General features: G+C 32.7%; 1 protein-coding gene and 1 pseudogene across 1 annotated transcript in view; both read left to right on the plus strand.

The window, feature by feature from the left end:
• Positions 1 to 26,105, plus strand: part of LOC18594500 — a 65,293-nt pseudogene that overhangs the window by 2,727 nt on the left and 36,461 nt on the right.
• LOC18594498 (rust resistance kinase Lr10) overlaps positions 20,724 to 26,105 on the plus strand; it is a 13,569-nt gene continuing 8,187 nt past the window's right edge. The window contains exons 1-3 of the mRNA XM_018124855.1: positions 20,724 to 21,491; positions 21,732 to 21,835; positions 21,934 to 21,963. Coding sequence (XP_017980344.1) covers positions 20,794 to 21,491; positions 21,732 to 21,835; positions 21,934 to 21,963 — 832 coding nt within the window. The 5' untranslated portion in view covers positions 20,724 to 20,793. The remainder of the gene's footprint in view (positions 21,492 to 21,731; positions 21,836 to 21,933; positions 21,964 to 26,105) is intronic.

Genomic DNA, 26,105 nt, shown 5'->3' on the forward strand with positions numbered 1-26,105 from the left:
AAGATTTTGTTAGGATAGTCTTGAATTGGGATTTAATTAGGATTGTTTAATTCCAATTAAATTAGTATACTTACAAAATAGTCTTTAAATCTAGTTAGATTAGAATAACAATTCCTAATTCTATTAGGATAAGATTCCTAATTATATTCGGATAAAGGTTATTGTATTTGATACTATAAAAGGACCCTATGGGTTAAAGAATAACAATCACCTAGATTTAGAGAGAGTGATTTAGGTGTACGTGGGATAAGGGTTATGAGTTTGAGACTGTTTCTTGTAATCTCCTGATTTTTCTCTTAGTAGATTTTTCTCTGTTGCTGTGCCGTGGACGTAGGTCATCAAAAGACCGAACGACGTAAATTCTTGTGTTTTTGTGGGTGTGCTTGATTTCTTCTTTCTTTATTCTATTGAATTGGGTTAGATCTTGGGCAATTCTTTAGAGATAATTCCGCAATTTCCCAACAGAAACAAAATAGGGGCCCTCAAGAAGGTCATCCGAGAGTTTGGTTTATCTCGATTTAAGTTTAACTATACGTAGAAATGGAATGTGATAAATTATTGTGCAAGCAAGAATTAAGAAAGAATAAAAAGCATCGCTTAATATAAGGCTAAGAAAGTTTGTTAGGAAAATATTACATAGGATGCAGAAGAAAGAGATTAAACATGCAGTTGTAAATTTTCTTCACTGACCCAAGAAGGAAAGCTCCCTGAAAAATCATTGAATGACACATCTCTGAAATCGCATTATCAGTAATGTCATGACAAGTCTTAAGTTTATATGGGCAAGATCAACTGTACAATTACAAAAGTTTTCACTGGCAGCCTAATTCCTTTTCAAAACCTAAACAAAAGCTAAGGGTCGATCAGTAGCTAATTTCTATTTGAGTGTTCAAAGTTCAGCATATTTATCAAACTTTCAACTTATTCAAAAAAACAGATTCACAAGAAGAACAACCAAAAAAACTATTGAACCGGAGCATCAACGCAAAAATAGCTCCCAACCATGATGGAGCCCTGCTGAAAGTCCCATTTCCGGAACATCCAATCCTGCCAAAACACAGCGAGGCCACTCATAAGAATCTGTCCCTCGTTCAGACTGTTATGACATTTATTGCTATGATATGTAATACTATTCACAATTCTTGGCATCAATTCATAATTCTTAACGTCAAATGTGGATAATTTTTTTTTTTTAGAAAAAAAGCTTGGTGTTTTGGTAAAATTGATCAGCTTTGCTGGAATTGGGTAGTTTAGTGAAATTAATCATAGGATTTAGATTCTATTTACTTTATTAAATCATATTATGAATTATAATTAAAACCAAATAAGTTTAATCCATTTTTTATAAAAAAGAAAAACAAATTAAATAATGTAAATATACACTTTATTATTTGAAAAATTCTAACATTTTATACAATTATAACTGAGATTCTAAATATCTTTGACAATATCATAGGACTGTATTACTTTGATATCTACGAAACGCTATCAATGGACTTCGAAATGTCATGGCAATTCTATGATATGAGCTGCGCTGTCCTCCACATATATCCATTTCATAAGATGAAAGAATTTTGCAAGCATTTGATCAATTCTATTTCTTTCTCTGGGTTTTCTTGGTTTTGTTAAAGTTACGATTGGAAAAGTAAAATTAATTAAAATCCACATTTTACTCAAATTTTTTGCTTAAATTAAAACATTTTGAATTCATTTGTCATTAATGTAATTATTTTGATTCAAACCATATTTTAATTAAAACTTGTTACACTAATACAAAACATCAAAACCATATTGTAAATAATTAGGATCTTCATTTTAGTCCATTTTTTGTTTAAATTAAAACATTTTGATTTCATCTTTCATTGTAATTAAGTTTGACTCAAAACTATATTTTATTAATCAAGGCAGCTGATGTATTGCATTTATTTTAATATGATATACTGAATATTCAGGGTTGGCAGGATTGCGATATGGCTTGAGAAACTATATAAACAGCTTTGTCCATTTTCAATGGATTTCCAACGAAATAGATTTTTTTTTTTCTACGGAAAATTTTGTTGAAAATCTATTGAAAAATTTTAAAAATTTTCACTTCTACCAAATTTTTTGACAGAATTTCCTACAGATTCTCATCGAAATTTTATAACGGATAAAATTCAGTTGGTAATCCATCAAAAATATTAGGTGCCAAAAGAAATTCATTCCCGCCAATTTTACAACGGACCTGTTTGTTGAAAAAAGGTTTTACAACAGAATATTTAATAGGAAAATTCCATTGGTATTAATATTTGTTTTTTATTTTTTTATTCAGAATTAACTAATAACTTTTTTAAATATTTAATCTTTCATAGAAAATATATTAATTAAAATTTTCATTATGAAATTTTTTTTCTTTATCTTTATAAATTATGGTTGTATATGTATATTAGTCTTTAACTTGACTAAAACAAGCATGCATGCATGCATGTTATCTATGTACATATCGAGTTTTATAATATTAAAAATTTAAATATGCTTTTCAAAGTTTAGTTAAACCAGCGGGAGGAGAAGTCGTACTTTTACTTTTATCTTAATCGAATTTGTAGAATCATAGTTTAATGGAAAAACAATTGTTTTTTGGTAGGTACACAACTAGTGTGTGTATATATATATATATATATATATATATATGGTGCAATAGGCAAATTCATCAGCTGGAATGGCTGTGAATGATGAGTGCAAGCAGAAGTTCTTGGAACTAAAAACAAAAGAGGAATCATCGATATATTGTCTTGAAGATTGATGAGAAGACGCAATAGGTGATTGTAGAGAAGCTCGGGAGTTTGGGAGCAACTTATGATGATTTCACCAACTTCTTGTTTTCTAATGAATGCCACTATTCTGTCTTTGATTATAATTTCACTATGAATGAGAATTGTCTGAAAAGTAAGATTTTCTTCTTTGCATGGTATATGAAAGCGAAAAAGAAAAACCCAACACCTTGTTTCTCTTTGCTCAATTTTTGAAGGATCGTTACAATTAAAACGGCTGCAATGTTGTTTGTGGTTTAGGTCACCTGACACATCAAGGGTGAGGACTAAGATGCTTTATGCAAGCTCCGAGGACAAGTTCAAGAGCAGACCCTTTGGGATTTCAAAGGTATTGTTGGCTTAAATTTCAAGAGCTTGGCATATTCGTTCAACAAATGAAACATATAATCATATATGTTTCGCATTGTCAGAAACTCTTCAATTAGTTTGCTTTCTTCCTTCCCAATAGCCTGTGCCTGAAAGAGTAAAGCGTATTGTCTTATGAGATAAAAAGGCTGTGAATGACATATAAAGAAGCAGACAAGTTTCAAACAAAAAAAAATTTGAGATGCAATCCAATCCAATCCATATTCCATTTGCTAAGAATATATGTATATATACACCTTGTGAGGGTGATTATTGCCCCATTCAATTGCAAACTTTAGATCTCTGCATTCGCTTGTGTTTGCGGATGGGCCAGTTGTGCTGCATTGGCACCATGCGTCTCAAGAAGAGATCATAGTATCGGGGCGTTATCATCAAGGTCATGCTATTGCATGCTAGTATGTATTTCTCACTGACAGACCTTGTCACTCCTTCTACATAAATTTTATATCTTTGTACAGATGGTACCATACCAAAATTCAAAATCTTTGTTAGTATCAAAGAAAAAGAGTAATGAGTATTTTAAAATTGAAATTTATGATAACAGAAATGAAGAAATAACCTTCAATAAGAATGATATAAGAAAGGTTCCATATATACCCACTACTAAAAAATTGAGTTTTAATCACACTTCTTTAGGTGATATATTTTTTTGTATGGTAAAATTTTAAAAAGTGTAGCTATTTAAACTTTTCGTTTCACTTTTTTCACATTTAGTAGTAATATAAAAAAGTGCAACCTTTGCTAGTGTGTGCAATTCCTATCGTTATATTTTATTTATAATGCATCTAAAAATTTATATAGTGAGGTTAGATCTACAAAAATGTTCTAAAAAACATAAAAAAGTGTTATTACAAATATTTTTAGTAGCACATTTTAAAAATGTGCTGTCTTAGGTTAAATTTGTTGTAGTGACTATGGGTGCATTGATCTTCCAATTTGGAATGCTTGAACCCTTCTTCATTTGCCTTGGTCCAATTCTGAATATTTTTTTTTAAAGAACAAATTGTTAATTATGTATGGATTTTGTAATTTTCTAACTTGGGCATTATCTAATTTTCTCATGACTTCAATCAATATATAGAAGCCCATCCAAGACTCAAAGTGGCAAAAGAAACACAATCTTAAATAGTTACCTGGGTATAAAGGCAAACATTCCAATCATATTTATCTGAGAGGTTACATTTCTGAAGGTATTTCCTTTCTGAAGAAGTATATGGGTTACCCTCCCAATAGGCGTAAGGTTTCCTATCTTCGCAATTGATCCTCTTGTTGCCATTTTTTATTGCACTCAGCATCTGCCCCCACGGCATTATATTAACCTTAGCCTTGCCAGAGCAAAACAAAGTAAACAAGACTAGCTAGTTAATTGCAATTAAAATTTGGTAGTTTTTTTTTTACTTTTTTTTTCACAATGCCAATGTGTTGTGGTAATATGTACAAGAATTTATCATCCCTAGAAGGTCCAATTAGGGAACACAATGTCGAGTGCTTCCTCCTCACCACAGTAATGAAACAACGGCGGTGGTGATGTAGCATTAGGTCCTGGGTAATCCGTTTTCTTGATCCTTTTCTTGTCTCCAGTAAGGACAAAAAGGTCCAAGTTTGGTAGCTTTCCAGGGTAAAATCTTAGAAGCTGCAAAGTGCCCTATAGCGTAAATAAATCCTTGGTTTCATAAGGCTCGCCAAACATTTTCATGCAAACCTCACCCTTGACAATTACAAGTCTAAGCTCTGCACTCGATTTCCCTCTTTCAATCATCTCTTCTATAATTCCTGAACTTTTCCAATGCTGTAAATCATGGTGGATCCACTGGAAGTAGTTTGGACAAGTTTCAATTGACAATTCATCAGGCTAAAATACCGATGGGTAATTATCAGGGCATTTCTATTGCAATCCTGAATTAGAGCAATTTAGAGCATATTGAATTCTTGGCTAGAGCTTTGTAGTGCTACTTCATGAGCAAGAAATCATCAGGCGAAATAGATTGCCTTGTATAACAAGCTGAGAAAAAAGTAGATAAAAAAAAAGTTAAGCAGTTGCAGTAATCTTCTAGTAACAGAACTTGATATATGGAAATCTAATGCCTTTGATGTATATATACCAGTACCGCTTTCATTCTCTTAGGGTTTATTGTCTAAACAATAAGATAATAGTGCCAGCATGGACTCTCAATTGAGTCAGTCTCTGGATGCATTATACAAAGAATGTCTAGGGGTATCCATATTTTCCCTTTCTTGTTTGCTAGACATATTAGCAGTTGCCCTTTGCAAATTTGATTAAAAAAAATCCGTGCACCTATGGTGCATTCAATTCACATGCTGATGGAGAGAATTCATTTCAAAGTGACAATTAAGGATCTAAATGGTGTTTTTGTATTCTAAACATAGTTTAATAATATCTAAATACCAGTATTGCTGGTATTAGTTACATCTAAATAACAGTATTAGTTTATGATACACAAAAAAAAAAACAGTATTAGTTATATCTGATAATTTGTTTTAATAATAAATACACACATTTTTCATTTTATTCACTCTTAGATACATTTACTCATCTCAACATTCTCAAATTTTACCTAATAAAAAAAATTAGCAAAAGTTGATGGATAGTGAGGGAAAATAGCGGTGGAGGAAGCAGAATTTAGGAGAACCTTACCACATACATAAAATGAACCAAGGTAGCACTAAGGAGGAAGAGGAAGAGGAAGATGAATATGCAAGTAGCTGTGAAAACTAGTCTCTTGACCCGTCCAAGACCAACCTTGGAAAAGCAACCACAGACTTGAAAAAATCTTCCCATGGAAATATGCGGATGACAAGGTCAAAGGCTCAATGCTTGAAGATTTAAGATTACTCTTGGTAGTGCTAAGATTCACAACTTTGATTCAAAAGCCAACGTTTGGGTGGCCCAATATATAAACAAAAAACATGAGGCAAAATAAAGAATGTAGGATATGGATTTGAAGATAATATGGAAATCAGACCATGTGTGGTATGTGGGCTTTCCTTGAGCCAATTGCCTTTGATGTTTAATTTATATATGGTAAGATGCAGGAAATGCGTTCGCAGTTGTAGTCATATACCATAAATATGCTGTCAAAATTTTAGAAGATGAGATATTAACTAAATTATATTTGGAATTATGTACACAGTTTCGTTTGGAGAGAGATTTTTTAAGTTTTTGACTTGGCTGCTTTTCCTAAATTATTAATTTTAATTTATTGTTTAGAACTATTCTATTGATCTATTGGTAGATTAAAATACAAAGACTAATCAAATGCAGGGAATCTAGTACAAGGATGATATATGGCAATTTTTTATTGGGTTTGAGACAAATAATTCAGTGCCATATCCAAAAACAATAATAATTTTAACTAAAAAAGATCATGGAATTAATTGTTTTTGAAAAATAAAATATTTTAACAGCTAACTTATTAATACACACTTGAACTTTAAAAAAAAAATACAACAACTAAGTTATGTTGTTCATAAGATACCTTCCATGCTAATGAATGTCGCTATGCTGTCTTCGATTATAATTTCACTACGAATGAGAATTATTGGAAAAGCAACATTTTCATATTTGCATGGTATATGAAAAAGAAAAACCAACACCTTATTTCTCTTTGTTCCTTTTTTGAAGGATTGTGTGTCAACAGAACTTTTCTCGATAAGATGTGGTCTTAGACAGGGGTGTCAATTGTCATCGTTTCTTTTTTAATATTGTAGCGGAAGCTTTTAACTACATTATGGAGAAAGGGGAGGCTATGAGATTACGTCAAGGGATTCCCACTGGCACCAACGGACTATGGATCTATCAATTGTTGGTCGCTGATAATATCATGATTTTCTAAAAACAATAGTTGGAGAGCCTCTTCTACATTTTTTTTGAAAAGTGAGATTTTATTAGCTCCAAGTACCATCATGCCATTAGAAGTCTCTAGCTTATTTAGCTAGATTTTGGGCTGAGGTAGCAAGCACAATAGTTTATCTACATAATATTCTTCCTCCACGAACCATGAAAATCTCAACTCCCTATGAGCATTGGTTTGGAAAAAAAACCTTCTGTGAATCAATTAAAAGTATTTGGTTGCATTTGTTACCAACACATACCGAAAGGGCATAAAGATAAATTGCAATCAAAGGCATTAAAAGGCATTTTTATTGGGTATAGTCAACAGTTGAAAGCTTATAGAATTTATCAGCTTGACTCAAGCAAGGTTGCTATTAGTGAAAATGTGGAATTTGCTAAGAATGATGAGTGGAATTGGGAACAACAATAGATAGTGAGCATTACACCTCTAATGTATCGCATTGAAAGTCAGAATATTGATGATGATAAACTTGATGCAAATCAAACCACAAATGAAGCTCTTATAAAAGAGACAATTTATTCAAGATATTTATGACAAATGTTATGTTGCCTTGTCGGAACCTACCTCATTTGATGAAGCTTCGAAGCATGTTGAATGGAATGCTACCATGAGAGAAGAAATTAAGATGATTGAGTAGAATAACATTTGGTCCTTGGTAGACAGACCTCGGCACCACCAAGTGATTGGTGTGAAGTGGATTTTTAAAAGAAAATTCAATGCAGATGGCTCATTGAATAGATGCAAGGTGAGACTAGTAGCCAAGGGATATGCACAATTAACTGGTGTCAATTATCAGGAGACTTTTACTCTTGTAGCAAGGCTTGACACAATCAGGTCATTGATTGCTCTCTCAGCAGCAAAGAATTGGAGAATTTATCATTTGGATGTCAAGTCTGCATTTCTAAATGGTAAACTTGCAGAAGAAATCTATGTGAAACAACCAATAGGATTTAAGATTGAATCTAGAAGAGATAAGGTTTATAAGCTCCACAAGGCATTATATGGCTTAAAACAAAAACCACGTACTTGGTATAGTTGTTAAGAGTGGTTCCTGCCTTAGCTTTGAAGTCGTTCACAACATCAATAGTGGAGCTTTGCTTATTGTTAAGTGGCTACTTTACTGTTAGTGTTAGAAGTTGGTTGTGATGCTTGGCCACGTTTCATGTACTAGGTGGTTATCCCATACTAGGTACCAGACTTAGAATGCACCCATCGTAGCACTAACTTTCTTGATTTTCTTTGTTAACTAAACTAGATTATTTTCCTTGACTTTTTGTTTGGTAGTTGCAGTTTTTAAGTAATCTATTGTAAGACAAGTGTGTAAGGTTATTTTGATCATCTTCTCTAGTGTCTAGTAATTGGTTTTCGATATCTCTGGTTTTTCTCCTTAAAACTTTCTTTACTTCCTTTGTGAGTTCTTTCATAATCATCAACCAAATATGTTTCCTAACGTAGTATCAAAGTAGTAAGAAGGATCTTAAGGGACCTAATTTTTTTTTCTTCAAGTGTGAAAGCCAATATCATCTTAGTATTCTCTTTTGCTTACATCTCATTGTGTTTCAATGGCTTTGGCAAGTTACAATGCCTCCGCTCCATTTGTTTTTTCTGGAGATAATTACCTTATATGGGCTATTAAGATGAAGGCTTATCTCCGAGCCTTTGATTTGTGGGAGGTTGTAGAAGTTGGGGGAGAACCCCCGTTTATGAGGCATGCCAATCCTACCATCACTCAAATAAAGTAGCACAGTAAAGAGGTGGCTAAGCGTTATAAGGCTATCTCTTCTATTCACTGCATCGTGACTAACTCAATCTTCACAAAAATTATGGCTTGTGAATCTCCAAAAGAAGCTTGGGACAAGCTTGAAGAGGAATTTCATGGTAGTGATAAAACAGGACAAATTCAAGTACTCAATTTACTGAGGGAGTGTGAGGTATTAAAGATGAGAGAAGATGAGACAATAAAAGACTGTTTAAAGTATTGAAGATTGTCAATCAACTGAGGTTGTTGGGTGAGGAGCTCTTTGACAGAAGGATTGTGCATAAATTTCTGGTTAGCTTACCAAAAAAATTTGAAGCAAAAATCTCCTCCTTGGAAGACTCAAAGGATATGTCTAAACTTTTGGTGATTGAACTGGTAAAAGCATTACAAGCGCAAGAACGAAGGAAAGCCATTTGTCAATAGGAGAGTGTTGAGAGTGCTCTTACAACAAGGATAAACTTTCTCAGATTTGTTTAGCAACTATAGTGCTAAGAAACATAACACCAGGCGAGATACAGAAAAAAAGAATGGTGATGGCAAGCTAAACAAATAAGGAAATAAATTTCCTCTATGTTAGCACTGTAAAAAAAGGAACCATACTCCTACATATTGTTGGTACAAGCTTAACATTAAGTGTAGGTCTTGTAACTAATTAGATCATCTCAAAAAGGTATGTAAAGCCAAGCATGGTCACACAGATGAAAAGGCAGCAATTGCAAAATAGGTAGATGCAACAGAAGAACAACTCTTTACGGCTCAGATTGCTGATGATAAGGAAAGGAACACATGGCTTATAGATAGTGGGCACTCCAATCACATGACAGGGAATGACCAACCCTTTACCAAGTTTAACAGAAACTTCAAGGCAAGAGTTATAATTGGGAATGGCCTTTATTTAAAGATTATGGGAATAGGAAGAGTAGTTGTGGAAACAATGAACTACATTAAATACATCTCAAAGGTCCATTATGTGCTTGAAGTGACACAAAATCATTTAAGTGTGGGTCAACTAGTTGAAAATCATTATGCTTTTTTGTTTAAAGAACAATTTTGTTCAATTTTTGATCCATCTGGCAATGAGTTAATGACAGTCAAAATGAGAAATCAAAAGCTTTTCTATTGACTAAATGAAAATTGAGCATACTGCCTGTGTTAGTAAAAAAATTGATGCTAAATTGTGGCAAAAAATGTTAGGACATGTAAACTTTAAATCTTTGAGTTACATGATTAATTCTAACACTATTGAAGGACTTCTTGGTATGTCCATTCCTAAGTAAACTTGCAGCCCTTTTATGCATGGCAAACAAAGTCGTATGCCATTTCCCTTTTCAAGTTCCCGGAGAGCAAATGACAAATTACAACTAGTCCATTCTAATGTTGGTGGTCCAGTTAGTACTGCTTCACTGACTGGTAGCATCTATTATGCCATTTTTATTGATGACTTTTTTCAATATTGTTCGATTTATTTTCTAAAAAATAAATCAGAGGTATTTGAAAAGTTTAAGGGCTTTAAGGCGTTGGTGGAGAATGAGTCTAAAAATCGTTTGGAAGTTTTTAGAACTGATAATGGTTCAGAGTTCTATTCAAATACTTTCAAGAGTTACCTTGTGGAAAAGGGAATTAAGCATCAGTTAACAATCATATACACTCCTCAACAAAATGGCATTTGTGAGAGAAAAAATAGGACCATATTAGAGATGACATGCTGTTTAGTACATGAGAAAGGATTGCCCAAGTTGTTTTGGGCAAAGGCTGCAAGTAACACAATAATTTTGCTTAATATCGTGCCTTCAAGCAGTCTAAAAAATTGGAATGCCCATGAAATCTGGTTTTGAGAAAAACCCTTTGTGACTTACTTGAGAATTTTCAGGTGCATTTGTTATGTGAAAATTCCTCATAAGAAGAGAACCAAATTAGATTACAAGACAAAGATTTGTATTCACCTTGGTCATAGCAGTGTCTCCAAAGGATATCGGGTTTACATTGTTCAAAGCAAGAAAATATTTGTCAATAGAGATGTTTGGTTCGATGAGAAAAGCATATGGCATTGGGAAAAGAATGCTGTTGGAATTTCAGAGAATTTGAACTTCCTTGATGATGTAGTTTTGAATGAACAGAATCATGAAGAAGATATTAAAGATAAGAGTTTAGCAGTCAAAAGAACAAGAACATTACAAGACATATATATTAAATGCAATATTGTTATAGTTGTGCCCTCCAATTTCGAAGAAACATCAATAGAAAACAATTAGAGACAAGCCACGGAGACTGAAATAGAAATGATCAGAAAAAATCACACTTGGGTCCCTGTTGATCGACCATCAGATTAAAATATCATTGGAGTAAAATGGATATTTAAAACAAAGTTGAATGATGATGGAGCAATCAATAAATACAAAGCCAAGTTAGTTGTTAAAGGGTATTCCCAAGTTTATGGGGTGGATTACTGGGAAACATTTGTTCTAGTGGTCAGACACGATCCAATAAGATTACTCATTGCTATAGCAGCAAGAGTAGGGTGGAAAATCTGGCATATGGATGTCAGGTCAGCTTTTTCGAATGGCACATTATCTAAAGACATCTTGATTAAGCAATCGGAAGGCTTTGTAGAACTTGGCAATGAAGGAAAAGTTTGCAAGCTTGTAAAGGCATTATATGGGCTCAAATATGCTCCCCGAAAATGGTATGATAGAATTAGCACATATTTAAAGTCTTAAGGCTTTATCAAAAGTGCTAACAAGCCTACATTATATGTAAGTGCTTCATCTATTTTTGATAAGCTCATTATTTCTCTTTATGTGGATGACCTGTTGATCACTGGTCCTAGTGGGTCGGTTTTTGATGATTTCAAAAGAAGCATGAAATAAGAATTTGAGATGTTAGACTTGGGGGAAACTTATAGAAGTTTAATTGGTTCTTTACTATACTTAACAGCCTCATGGCCTGATTTAATGTTCACAACAAGCTTATTATCTAGATACATGCAAGCTCCATTAGAGATTCATTTTTTAGCTATGAAAATAGTTCTGTGATATATCAAGGGAACCATGGACTATGGATTGAAGTTTGAAAAACAAGAAAGCAAGGAGCTAATGGGATATTGTGATAGCAATTAAGCTGAATGCTTGAATGATTCCAAGAGTACAAGTGGATTTTGTTTTTCATTCGACAATGCTGTTTTTTCTTGGAATTCTTGAAAGCAGAAAGTGGTTGCCCAATCATCAGTAGAGGCCGAATATATCTCTGTTGCTTTTTTGGCTTAAAAAAATGCTTGGAGACTTGGGTTTCGTACAAACAGAGGGCACTACTCTGTTAATTGATAACAGGTCAGCCATTTCAATTGCCAAAAATCCTATGCAGCATGGTCGCACTAAACATATCAGAGATAAATATTGAGTTGGTCTACAAAAATATTAGAGGCATCTCATACAAAGCTTATGTTTATAGTTTTGGTATGTTGTTGATGGAAATGGTGGGAAGGAGGAAAAATTTGAATGCATTCGTTGAACAATCAAGTCAGATATACTTTCCATCATGGATTTATGACCGATTTGATCAAGGAGAGGACATAGAGTTGGGAGATCTTGCAGATGTGGAAAAGATAATCGTGAGGAAGATGTCAATAATAGCTTTTAGGTGTATACAAATGAAGCCTAATGATCGTCTTTCAATGAACAAAGTCTTGGAGATGCTCGAAACTGATATTGAGCTCCTCAAAATGCCTCCCAGACCTTTTCAACTTCCTTCTGAAGCATCAACTTCATGTTAAATGTAGTGTAAACTGGTGAACATGTGTTTCATTATGTCACCTATGTCGTTTTGTAATTTTATGCCTAGCGACTCATAATTAATCGTACAAGTTTTATGTAAGATACTTGTGAGAAACAGTATATGTATAAAATCTTTCAGATAAAAGAAATTCGATTGGTCTATTTCCATTTAGTGAGCGGTTAAACCATTTTGTTTTAAAGCCCTCGAAGATTGTTTTTCGCTCAAGAAAGGTCTCCATTCAAGAAATTGCAACCTAGATGCATGTGGATAAAATTTATGTTTTTATGGTTGTTTTTCTCAATTTTTTTCCCTTAAAGTGTGAATCTATTCATCATTTTTTTTTCATCATTGTTCTTTATCTATTTTTTTTCACCTTTGTTCTTTATCTAAGGACATCATCAGCTCCTTGTATTTAGTGGAGTAATTAATATTGGGTGATCATTTTGGCCCACCTTATTTTAATATTAAGGTGTTTAGTTGGTTGGCAAGTGGCAAGGAATGAAAATAACTTCTCTACAAGGGATTTGTGATTTAACTCGAGCTAGATTGAAATGGTGGATTTTAGCCAAAAAAAATTGCTTGCTAGTTTCTCCAAAATAGTCTTCCTCAAAATTAATGATATTCCTTTGGGTGTACCCTCTAAGTTTGATAGGTCAACGGTTTTCTGGTCCAATTTGGACTCCTTGTATCTCATTTTATTGTTCTTTTTGATTTTCAAGGAGTTTAATTTTTATATTATTTTATATAAAAAATACTTTTTTATAAAATTTTAATGAAAACTTTCATTTGATTGCCATCATTCATTTAAAAAAAGATCTTAGAAATGTTTTAAAAGTATTCTTTTTCATGAAAATGTGGCATCTTTTTCAGGTATGATAGTTATAGCTATCTAAAAAAAAAACATCAATCACAAAATTCTATCACGAACTTTTTTCAAAATTTGAAATTTCAAATTTCAAATTGAACCTCTCATTGTAATGGTTTTTTGTTTGAAAATTTTATTTTAGTTATTAAAATGACCAAATCTAATACAAATTTGAACTTTACAATATTTTAGAATGGAATTTTCTTTTTAAATGAGAATACATTTAAAAGTACAAATCATAATACCAATTAAATAACTCTGAAACATATATGAACTAATTAAACCATCGACATTTATGCTAGTCATACTAACTCTTTTGTTTTATCTTAGTGTAACACGTGCAATTATCAAAATAATATTCTAGATTAAATTATATAAAATTCTTTTGCAAATAAAATGTATATAATATATATAAATTTATTATTAAAATAAAAAGTAAGACAAACTATTTCCAAATTCATTTTGATATTTACATCATTGATTAATAAGTTTTAACATTTGAATTACTTTGGTGCTATTATTGAGAGTCCTACTTATACCCACTATTGGTTTTCGGAAAATGAGAAGAAAATTCCTAAAGATATTTTCCCAGAGCTTGACTTTGATTTTTACTTAATCCAAAAAATTTGTACTTTTGTATCTCATTTTTTATTTTCTTCAGAAAATAAAAGAAAATTCCTAAAGATATTTTCCAAGAGCTTCACTAATGGGTTAAACTATTTGCTTAAAACATCTTGCATCTGATTAGTCATATTGTAAGTAGCTACACTAAATCTAGGAACTTAGGCAACTTGATCAAGTCAAGAGCATGTTGTGGCGACTTTGTATACACAATAGAAAATGGAGATTTTCCTATGGCACTATGAACAGTACTATTATAAGCAAACTCTGTTTATGCCAATGCAAAGTCCCATTACTTCAGACTATCTCTGCAAATACTGCGAATCATATTACCAAGGGTTCTGTTCACTGAATTAGTTTGGCCACCAGTTTGTGGATAAGCTATGCTGCTGTAATTCAAGAATGAATCAAACATCTTCCATAAAGTCCTCCAAAAATGGCCAAGAAACGTGTCGTCTTGATCTGAAGTGATGGTTTTAGGTACACCATGCAGACAAACAACCTCCTTGAAAAACAATTTGCAATTTGGCTATTCCGCTTGAATCTAAAGTCTTCTTGTAAGGGATAAAGTGCACCATTTTTGAAAACCTATCAACGACAACAAAAACAGAATCTATGGACTTTTTTGTTTGAGGTAGTCCAAGCACAAAATCCATAGATAAATCTTTCCAAATATTTTTTGGAACAGGTGAAGGCATGTACAAACCAGTATTTTGGGACTATCGCTTTGTGGTATGGCATATGTAACATCATTGCACAAATCTTGTTACATCCCTTCTCAAATGTGACCAATAATATCTTTCTCCAATAGCAGTGATCGTCTTGTCACGACCTAAATGAATAGCAAGACCTCCACCATGCAAGTCTCTAATCAACTTTTCTCTCAATGAACATTTAGGAATGCAAAGCTGGTTACCCCACATTAGAAAACCATCATGAATGTAAAAATCCTCAACAAGTTAATGTGTGATACACTTTTTCCAGGTATCATGAAAATCCTCATCTGTAGGATACAATTCCCTGACTGTATCGAAGCCCATAACTTCTTGTCTCATTGTCACCGACACATTTGCACATTTACTCAATGCATCTGTTATTTTATTATGAACTCCAACCTTGTGCCTCAGCTTAGCATGTATTTCTTTATTGATCTGTTTCTGACAATTCAAGTACTTCAGTGCTTCATGATCTGAGAATAGAACAAATTCTCACTTGACCAAGTAATGCTCCTAATTCTTTAAAGCACACTCAACAAAATAAAATTCTTTATCATACGTGGTCCACTTACGCCTTGCATCATTGAGCCTTTCACTGAAATAAGCTACTGGTTTTTTCTTTTGTGAAAGAAAAACTCTTATCCCCACACCACCAGGGTCACATTCAACTTCAAATAATGCATCAAAATCTGGCAATACTAAAACAGGAACGGTAGATAGCTTCCCTTTTAGCACGGCAGAACTATCTTCTGCTTTTTCACTCTATTGCAACTTCCCTTTATTCAAGCACTCTGTAATAGGCGCTGCAATACTACTAAAATTTTTGATAAAACACCTGTAGAATGTTGCCAACCCATGAAAACTTCTGACTTTCGTTACTGTTTTTTTGGTAGGCCTTTTTCTAATAGATCGAATATTCTTTTCATCCACCTGAATTCCATCTGCACTAACTACATAGCTCAGGAATAATAGCTTATTTGTCATAAAGTTGCACTTCTTCAAGTTCACATACAACTTATTTTCCTGTAAGACTATTAGTACTTTGCACAAATGCAAAAGATGTTCATCTTTTGATCAACTATAAATTAGGTTATCATCAAAATAAACCACAACAAATTTTTCAATAAAAGGTTTCAATACCTGATTCATCAATTGCATAAAGGTACTAGGCACGTTGGTTAACCCGAATGGCATCACAAGTAACTCATACAATCATTCCTTCATTTTAAAAGCTGTTTTCCATTGATCCTCAAGTCTAATTCGAATCTGGTAGTATCCAATACGAAGATCAATCTTTGTGAACACCTTAGCTCCATGTAACCTATCAAGGATGTCATCTAGCTTCGGAATTGGAAACTTGTATCCAACAGTAATCTTGTTGATGGCTCGGCGACTACACACATCCTTCAACTCCCATCTTTCTTTGGGGTTAGTAAGGCAGGAACTACACATGGACTCATGCTCTCCTAGATATGTCATTTGCACAATAATTCCTCCATTTTCTCTTTGAGAATCTTGCTCTTCTTTGGGCTCATCCTGTAATGAGGCAACTTTGGCAAACTAGCACCAAGAATCAAGTCAATATGGTGCTGAATTTCATTAATTTATACAAAATTCTATCACGTAACTTTTTTCAAAATTTCAAATTTCAAATTTCAAATTGAACCTCTCATTATAATGTTTTTTTGTTTGAAAATTTTATTTTAGTTATTAAAATGACCAAATCTAATACAAATATGAGCTTTACAATATTTTAGAATGGACATTTCTCTTTAAATGAGAATACATTTAAAACTACAAATCATAATACCGATTAAATAACTCTGAAACATATATAAACTAATTAACCCACCATACATGTTAGAAAAAATTTCGACTTATATGCCAGCGACTTACTCTTTTGTTTTATCTTTGTGTAATATGTGCAATTATCAAAATAATATTCTAGATAAAATTATATAAAATTCTTTTGCAAATAAAATGTTTATAATATATATAAATTTATTATTAAAATAAAAAGTAAGGCCAACGATTTTCGAATTCATTCTAATATTTACATCATTGACTAATAAATTTTAACATTTGAATTATTTTAATGCTACATTTTAACATTTGGCTTATTGGTTGATGTATGATCCATTAGCTAAAGAGCAAAGTTCGAATCCCTTTCTCCTAATTAAAAAAATATATATATTTTGGTGCTATTATTGAAAGGTCCTATACCCACTACTGGTTTTCGAAAAATAAGAAGAAAGTTCCTAAAGATATTTTTCCAGAGCTTGACTAAATGGTTAAACTGTTTTCCACATTGACTTATGATTTTTCAAACAATGATCGCTCTCATTTACTTAATCCAAAAGAAGCAAAAAAAAGAAAAAATCTTTGTTAGGAGCCAGTTTTGCCATAAGTTAATATCTTCACCAGAGGATTATTACTTTATAATACTATTTCAATGGGATTGTTTCTCTCTTTGTTTGGAAGGTTGGTTGCTCTGAAATTTTGGATCTTGTTCTGACTTTTTGACAAAAAAAAAAGACTTTAATGGATTACCATTTTTAGGTTCATAAATGCTCTTAATAATCTTACTCTTTTTCATTTAATATTTTTTCATATTTGACATAAAATGTCATTAAATATTGAACATCATTATATAAATTTTTTTTAAAATAACACACATTAAATTAAAGGGAGAGGCTATTGGCACTCCCCATTATCTATTTACACTCCCCACTAACAACTAAACACTGTAATTTCTTAAATTAGCTTCACTTAAATAACTTCTTTTTGTTAAAGTTAAACTTTAATTAAATATATTAACATTTTGTTGACTTCATATGTTTTTTATTATAACAAAACATACCTCATTCATTAATATCTAACTTCACTATTTAAGTGTGTCGGATTTAATTTTGTACCCTTAACAAAGCTATTAATTAAAAGCAAGTCAAGAAGCTTGTTGAATTAAAAGAACAAGTTAATCGGTTGAAAAAGGAAAGAACAAGTAATGAACAAAGACAGAACATTAGTAACTGATTATCAAAGAACCTTAATCAATTAAGGAATGGCTGTGTGACAAGTTGAAGCAAAACAGAAAAATATTAATCGGTTAAAAGGTTTGGTTAATCGGTTAAAGCACAAGGTCTTAATATCTTCAAGCGTCAAAAACAAGTTTAAAAATATTATTGATCATTGAAGGGAGCCAAAATGGAGAAGTTTAAAATTCAAAAAACTTCTAGTTGATTAAAGGTGATTTTAATTGGTTGTGGTTGAAAAAAGTGAAGCTTCAATCAGTCAAGGGAAGTGCTGACCAATTAGAGGAAGACTGTTGTGTAGAGAAGTGAAAACAGAAAGTTTGTAATCAGTTAGAGCCTGCCATAATCAGTTAGAGAAAGTCTGTTGAAGAAGATAAGTCTGAAGACAGAAAACTCTTAATCGGTTAGAGCCTCTTGTAATTGATCAGAGTAGAGAAAACAGCAACAGGATAGTGCAAGACAGAAAGTCTATAATCGGTTAGAACTATCTGTAATCGATTAGCTGAAGTCTGTCTCTCTTTTTGAATTTAAATGCTAGAGGATAAAATAATGGCTAAAAGTGTATTAGAGTTGTTCCCAACATCTAAAAATTATCTCCAACAGAAAAATCTGACTCCCCAAGTATAAAAGGAAGTTCCCACGGTCAAAGAAAAAAGAGTTTTTGGAAGATTTGAAGAAAAAAGATCTACTTTGAGCAAAAAGTCAAATATTCTTCACCAAAAACACTTGTTTTTCATTCCAATTCTATAAAAAGTGCTTGAGTTGATTGTAATCTATCCAGACTTGTAAAGGCACTTAGTTGTACTTCTTTTTCTTCTCTTTCTTGGGAAATTAGAGTGTGGAAGCACTCTAAAGATCGAGAAGCTTGAGATAAAGTAACCAAGAGGAGGGGTGAATTGGTTGTTTAAAGCAAAAACTTGATTTTTCTTGAAAAACAGAGGTAAAGATGAAGACTTTGAAAGTACAACTTAGAAACCAAAGTATGAGAACTTATAAAATGAAGAACAAAGCAAGTAAAAAGTATAAAGTAGAAGAAAAATACTCAATCAAGATTTTTATAGAGGTTCGACTTTTGAAGCCTACATCCTCTCCCTTGATATCAAAAAGAGTTTGAATCCACCATCAACTACCTTTTTCAACTAGGTTCAAGCATAACCTTTACAAGTAACTACCTTTTAAGGATCAAGAATAACCTTTCAACAAGTCATTGCCTTTTTAAAATCAAGCACAGTCTATACAAATCATTGCCTCTTTAAGATCAAGCATAACTTCTCTACCTTTTGCTATGGAGGTATAACCTTACAACGGTAGATTACAAAGCTTTGAACCTCTAACAAGGTTGATGAGTTGAGTTTAGTACAAGAGAATGAAAATGAATCGAGGAATGTTATGCTTTGAGAGTTTTGTTGTAGAGAGAGAAAGGAATGAACTTTGAGAAATTTTTGCTTCTTTTTCTTCTTTGAGTAATTTTCTTGCTCTTTTTTCTTTCTAGTTGTTCTTTTCACTTGAAAAGGTCATTCACAAAGGTATTTATAGGTCTTTTAAATTTTTTCCCATTAAAGAGAAGTTTTGTTCATTTTTTAATAGTAAGGGCCACTTGACTTGCGTCAGTTAACCTTCAAGAATCAATTGATGGACATGTGAGAAGTCGATTCTTTTGTAACTTGAGACTTTTTGCTTTTTGAGAATTGATCTTCCTATTCTTAAGATATCAATTCTTCTCCCTTTGATTTGAGTACGATGCTTTCTATTTGGCGAGAATCGATTAGTGTGTTTGCAAGTAGTCAAATTTTCTTGTCTCACTTCAAGTCTTGAGCATTTTGTTTTATGATAATCGATAACTATCTTCTCTAAAAGTCAATTCTTTTTATCTGGTGAGTGTCAAATTGAAATGTCAAATTCAATTTTTTTCCATTCCTTTCTTGTCCTATTCTCCATTTTTACTTCTTCAACAAGTTTCTGCTCTTTCCTCTTTGTAGGTTGATCATGGGATACCTGAGAAGTCAATTCTTCTTTTCTAGTGTCTTCTCATCATGTTTCTACCTTATCATGAATTGACTTTTACTTCTTGAGACATCTCTTCTTCCCCTTCCTGTAGCTTTATGTTTCATCAATAATTTTAACGTGACTTAACAAAAACAGTCAATTATGGCATGAGTTGCCATGGAGATTGATTATCGCAATGTTGTCAAGTGGCTTACCGATCCTAATGAGATGTCATGGAGATTGCGAGCAATGGTTATTCAAATCTGATCCCTACTTGCAAAAGTTGATAGATGGAGTAGTACTCACATAGCACGTTCTGCCAACCAATGGCTGACACGTTGGCTAAGGAGGGAGTGCTTAGACCTTATGACTTTTTCTGGATGATCGGTGAAGCCTCAAGCCAGTTTGCTCTCTCTCTCTTCCCTTAAATGCTGCTGGTTGATTTCATAAATCTGTAATGCTGTCCCTCTTGCTTAAAGGCACCCTGTGATTTGTGAACCTGGTCAATATTTTGATCTTTGATAGCTGTATCTGCCCTGATTCTGGATATACTTCTGTATAGCTTTTGTCCCTGTTTTTTGGCTTAGTGGGATCTCTTCCCCCTGCACTTATCTGTTAAGGGTGTTGTTTTTGTACAGTTGCTATGGTGGTATTTTTGTCTCTTAACAAGGCCTTTTGACCTCCTTGTCTTAACTGTACAGGTTCCTTTTAATCAATGAAGTGATGCCTTCCCAAAAGAAAATTACGGTATGAGTTTGGACACAGTGCCGCGTATGCCTAGCACTAGCTGTTTGCCACCTCTACTTTGAATATGAGTTCCAGGATAGCTTGACAAATTGACTTTGACTTTTCAAAGGATGACTTGGATTAATTAACTGCCATAAAAAAGAAATATGTTTCAGTGCTTCTATATTTCCTTGATTAGACATGGGAACTTGCTAGCATCGTGCCTCCATCCTCGTTCTGCTTCTTCCCCACCCAAATTCTTTAGCATGCCAAAGCCAAAAGCACGACTTCCGCTGTTAGGCCTAATGGCCCTTGCTTTATTTCTACTCCCTGAAACTTGCAGTGCCAGAAGTAGAAACAAGGATTGCGGAACTTCTCTATGTGGAAACGTTCCCATCAGATACCCTTTCCGATTAAAAAGCCAACCTCGCAGGTGTGGTGACCAAAAGCTTGAACTGCAGTGTGAGAATAATAACCTGACCACTTTGGTCCTGGAGAAGGGGAAATTCTTTGTGCAAGACATCTCTTATGAAAATTATCAAATACGAGTTGTCGATGCGAGTTTGGGCTGGGATAATTGCTCCCTTCCTCTTAGTTCTGTGTCTGTTCGATTTTCCGAGTGTGGGGCGACATCGTATCAACCTGGATTTTTTGTTTCTGAATTTAGCACTATGTTTCTTGTAAATTGCACAAGACCGATTAAATCTTCCATCTACGTTGATGCGTCCCGTTGCTCCCCAATTAATAGCTCTTCCCATCCACCTTCCTACTTTTATTTTTTAGATCAAGAAACCAAATCACCAGATTTCAATGAATCTTGCACAGTCATAGCTCAGGTTCCAATTATGCTTAAGAATATCAGAGGCTTGTCTACTTCGGATATCTACCGAAAGCTTTTACCGGGCTTCGAGATGTCATGGAAAGACTACAATAACACCTGCTACAAAGTTTCATTTCACGATATGTAAGTATTTTCGAGCATTATGAGATCTCTTATCATGTTGAGATTGGTTTGGGTTATTAAATCATGATTTGGAAAACTTATAGTAATTAAATTCTTCTTTTTACTTAATTTCTGTTAATATAAAAAAATTTTGAGCTTATTTTACATTTTATATTATATATAGCACTCTTTCTCAACATTAATCGTCAAAGTTTCTTTTATATAGCCGTTTATTTTGACTTGATGTGTTGAATATTCTAGATTGGCGGGGTTGGGATATGCGTTGAGAACCTATGTGGACAGCTTTGTATATTATCTTTTCAATGGCCCCCACGTATCCTACAATTCTATGGATCCACCTACAAGTATGCTTTCCGAAATTCATTAGTTACAATTATTGTTATCGCCTTTCTTCATTTGTAGGAATAATTATTTTTGGTTTAATCTCGGTATCTTTTCTCAGGTACATATATCATCTGCCTTGAAGCAACAGGTGAGTTTTAGCTTTGTAATTGCATTATACACCAGACTATGACCTTTTCTTGTCTTATGGAAAGAATTACTAATGCTTATACGTTAGAAACTATATGCTAGAAATTAGAAAAATATCCACATGTATATTCCCAAATTTCTTATTAAGAATTTTATCTATAAACAAACATATAGTTAAGCATATAAAAGTTTAGAAACTCTTCCATTATATATGTTTAGAAGAAATAATATTGTTGAGGCTTGATTAACTACATTTAAGTTTGAGTAAGCGGATAAGAATCTTAAAAAGAAGTTGATAACTAAACACTCAATTAATTTAGGCAACTCGTGAAGATGGTGTTGACACGATGTTCATAATTAGCCCTTTTTAAAATTTAAATAAGATATATAAAAGAGAAAGATCATACAAATCACATGATTGACAGTTTCTACAAACTAAGCTATAAAAGCAAACGTAATTTCATCAAACTAAACCATAGAAAAAAACATATAAACGATAGAATACTTAACATTCATAGCTAACAAATAAATTTTTAAAGAAAAAAAAATACTGAAAAGATAAAAACATAGCCAGTAACTCTCTCTCTCTCTCTCTCTCTCTCTCTCTCTATATATATATATATATATATATATATTTCAATGACTTATTCCTATTCTTTAAACACAATAATTTATCAACCTAAAACTGACAATACTCTTAAGCCACCCAATTACCTTCTTTGCTACTTTTGTAGGAGAATAAATTCAATCCTTTATAATAAAATCATAAATTATGACATATTATGAATATTTAATTTTGTAATCAACACATACACGAATAGAATCACTAACAACCATACCTAGCAAATTAATCAATTAAAATAAAAGGTTGAACGAAAATAGAAAAAGAAATATGAATCATAGGTAGGTAAATATTAATAGGAAAAAAGAAAAGAAAGAAAATTATAAATATGCTTCAATGATTTATGATTATATTTTAATGATTTTTCTAACATAAATTAAACTCAAGAAAAATATAAATATGCTTCAATGACTTTTTTTTTTTGAAAGCATATGATATTTTATTAATAATTAAAGAGAATAATCTCTAAAGAGTTGTTTAAGATGTTACACAATCAATAAAATAAATAAATAAAAAAAATCGAGCACACCTACAAGAACACAAAAATTTACGTGGTTCGGTCTTTAGATTATTTACATCTATAGGCACAACAATAGAGAAAGATCCAATAAGAAAAATCAAGATATTATAAGAACAATTTTAAACTCACAACTTTTATCCCTCATATAACTAAATCACTTTCTCTAGATCTAGGCTTATAATATGCTTTAACTCCATATGATCATTTATAGGACCAAGTACAATAATCTTATCCTAGTCTTATTAGGATATATTACCTTAGTTTAGCTATAATTAAAGACTTGCTCAATAAGATATATTAGTTTAACTAGAATTAATCTATCCTTATCAAACTACAATTCAAGACTTTCATAACAAATCTACACCTTAGGCTTGAATTCACCAAGCTCCACTTACAAACCAATCTCTCTCGTCACCACCAATGCCCCAAAGGGCCTCAAACGCTATGAACACCAATCAAGTCCAAGCAATTCATGGACTTTACCCATAAATTGACTTAGTCAACAGATTTGTCATATTTTTAATTGTATTTACTTTCTTCACTACAATCTCACGTCTGGAAAAAATCTCTCGAATGAAGTTACACTTGGCTTGGATATGTTTAATCTTTTCTTGAAACATCTTATTTTTGGCCAAGTGTATGATACTTTGACTATCTCAAAACACAATTGTATGTGTTTGATCAAAACCAAGATCACTAACTAAGCCTTAAAGCCATAAAGCCTCCTTCATTGTCTCGATCACTGCCATATATTCAGCTTTAGTTGTAGACAAAGCAACTGTAACTTGAAGAACTACTTTCCAACCAATCGTAAATCTTAAGAGAGTGAATACATATCTCGTTTGAGACCTTCTACTATTTAGATCACCAGCAAAATCTAAATTGGAGAAGCCAACCACATTATAACTAGTGTTTGAATCTCCTTCATACATTAAATGAAAATCTATAATGCCTTTAGGTGGTTAAACAAGCTCCCATGTTTGATTTTGGTGTAGAGACTCAATCTCTTCATTCATGGCAATAAGCCACCAAGAAGACTTGGTACATGTAATTGCTTCACAATGAAAGTAAGGCTCATTAGTCTCTACTTCTTCAACCATAAATAAAACATAAAAATCAAAATCACCAATGACACAAGTAATGAAATCATCATACTTTTGAAGTGTTCTTGAATTCTTTATATTCTTGGTTTGTGTATAGAAATGCTTTGTTGTTGTATATGAGATACCGATTCATTTACCTCTTGTGATTCAATCTAGATTTCACTACTACCTTGCACTATCCCAAGAGCATTAGTTTAAAGCTCCACATGGTCACTAACTTCTTGGTCTTATAAGATTTTCATTCTAGACTTTATCCTATGAGGTAATGCAAACTCATTAAAGTAACAACTCAACTCACCATAAACTTGGGAGACGTCAGATTAATACACCACAATCAATATCCCTTCACCCTAAATGCATAACCTAGGAATATGTACTTTTTACCCTCGAGTCAAGCTTACCATCATTTGCACAAGCATAAGCAAGATAACCAAACACTCTTGATATAGAGTAATTAATGCGTTTACCTAACCCAAGTTCCTTAGGAATTTTAGATTCAATTGTAGTTAATGGAGACAAATTTACCAAGTAGCAAGCTATGTTGGTAGCTTTTTCCTAGAATACTTTAGATAAACCAATATTAAAGAGCATGCTTCATGCTTTTTCAAAAAGTGTTCCATTCATTCGCTCTACAACACCATTTTGTTATGGTGTTTTGATGATAGTGCGATGTCTAATGATTCTGTAATTCTTATAGTACAAATCAAACTCATTTTTGCGAAATGCCAAATCATCGTCTATTCAAAAGCACTTGGGCTTTTTCCCAGTCTACTTCTTAATCAATGCCTTCCATTGGAAAAAGGTGGTAAAAACTTCAATTTTTGTCGTTAGAAAATATGTTCAAACTTTCCCTGAGAAATCATCAATGAAAGTCACATGTATAATTATCCCCCTTTTTATGCCATTGGAGAAAGACCTCACAAATTTGAATGGAAGTAGTCTACTAAACTCTTTCGGTTGATGAATTGTAATGCTAAATTTCACTCGACATTGTTTACTATAGACACAATGCTCACAAAAATCTAGCTTCCCAATTTTTTGATTACACAATAAACCACACTTACTCAATTCTATTATTCCTTTCTTGCTCATATGACTCAATCTCATATGTCATAAATGTGTAACATCATCGTTAGGATCATTAGATGAGACAATGGAATTAATTCCTCTAATCGTGCTTCCCACTAGATGATAAATGGCCACTGCATAACTTGCCTTTCATGATAGGTAAAGCTCCTTTAGATACCTTAAAGACACTATCTTGGCCATTATATTTATAGCCTTTCTTATCAACAAACTCAAGGATATCACACTTTTTTCATGTTAAGGACATGTTTCACCTTAAGTGTCCTTATCATAATATCAAACATCTTGATCTAAATGGTGCCAATCCCAAAAATTAAGAGAAAGAAATCATCTTTTATTGTACAATGCTTATATCAACAAAATAATAAATTGTAAACTAACTACACTTAGGACATATGTGGAAGTAACAACCCAAATCCAAGATTCACATATCCATCATGTCACGACCCGGAACTCCTATCGAGCCCGTGACAATCGTCACGAAGTCTCGTCAGACATTCTTTACCCCGAATGCTGTCTGAAACCTTGTAAGGCTTTCGTATCGATTTTCTTACCTCCCCTGTGATCGACAGTAACTAAAATCGTGTTTTGAAACGATATGGACCATCTTCCCATCCAAAAACAATGAAAATTAATTTATGCCTCACAGGGGTATTTTAGTCATTATTTTTTTCTCTTTTTTTTCGAAAATTTCGATATCCGTAAAAATGAAATATGTAAGTGGAAACACATATTTCATTATTTAAATTAAATTTTGAAGTCTAAAACATTCGTTTAAAGTAAAATTATAACTATTTGAATATAATAAAAAT

This window comes from Theobroma cacao, chromosome 7 (genome assembly GCF_000208745.1).
Source record: "Theobroma cacao cultivar B97-61/B2 chromosome 7, Criollo_cocoa_genome_V2, whole genome shotgun sequence".
Taxonomy (NCBI): domain Eukaryota; kingdom Viridiplantae; phylum Streptophyta; class Magnoliopsida; order Malvales; family Malvaceae; genus Theobroma; species Theobroma cacao.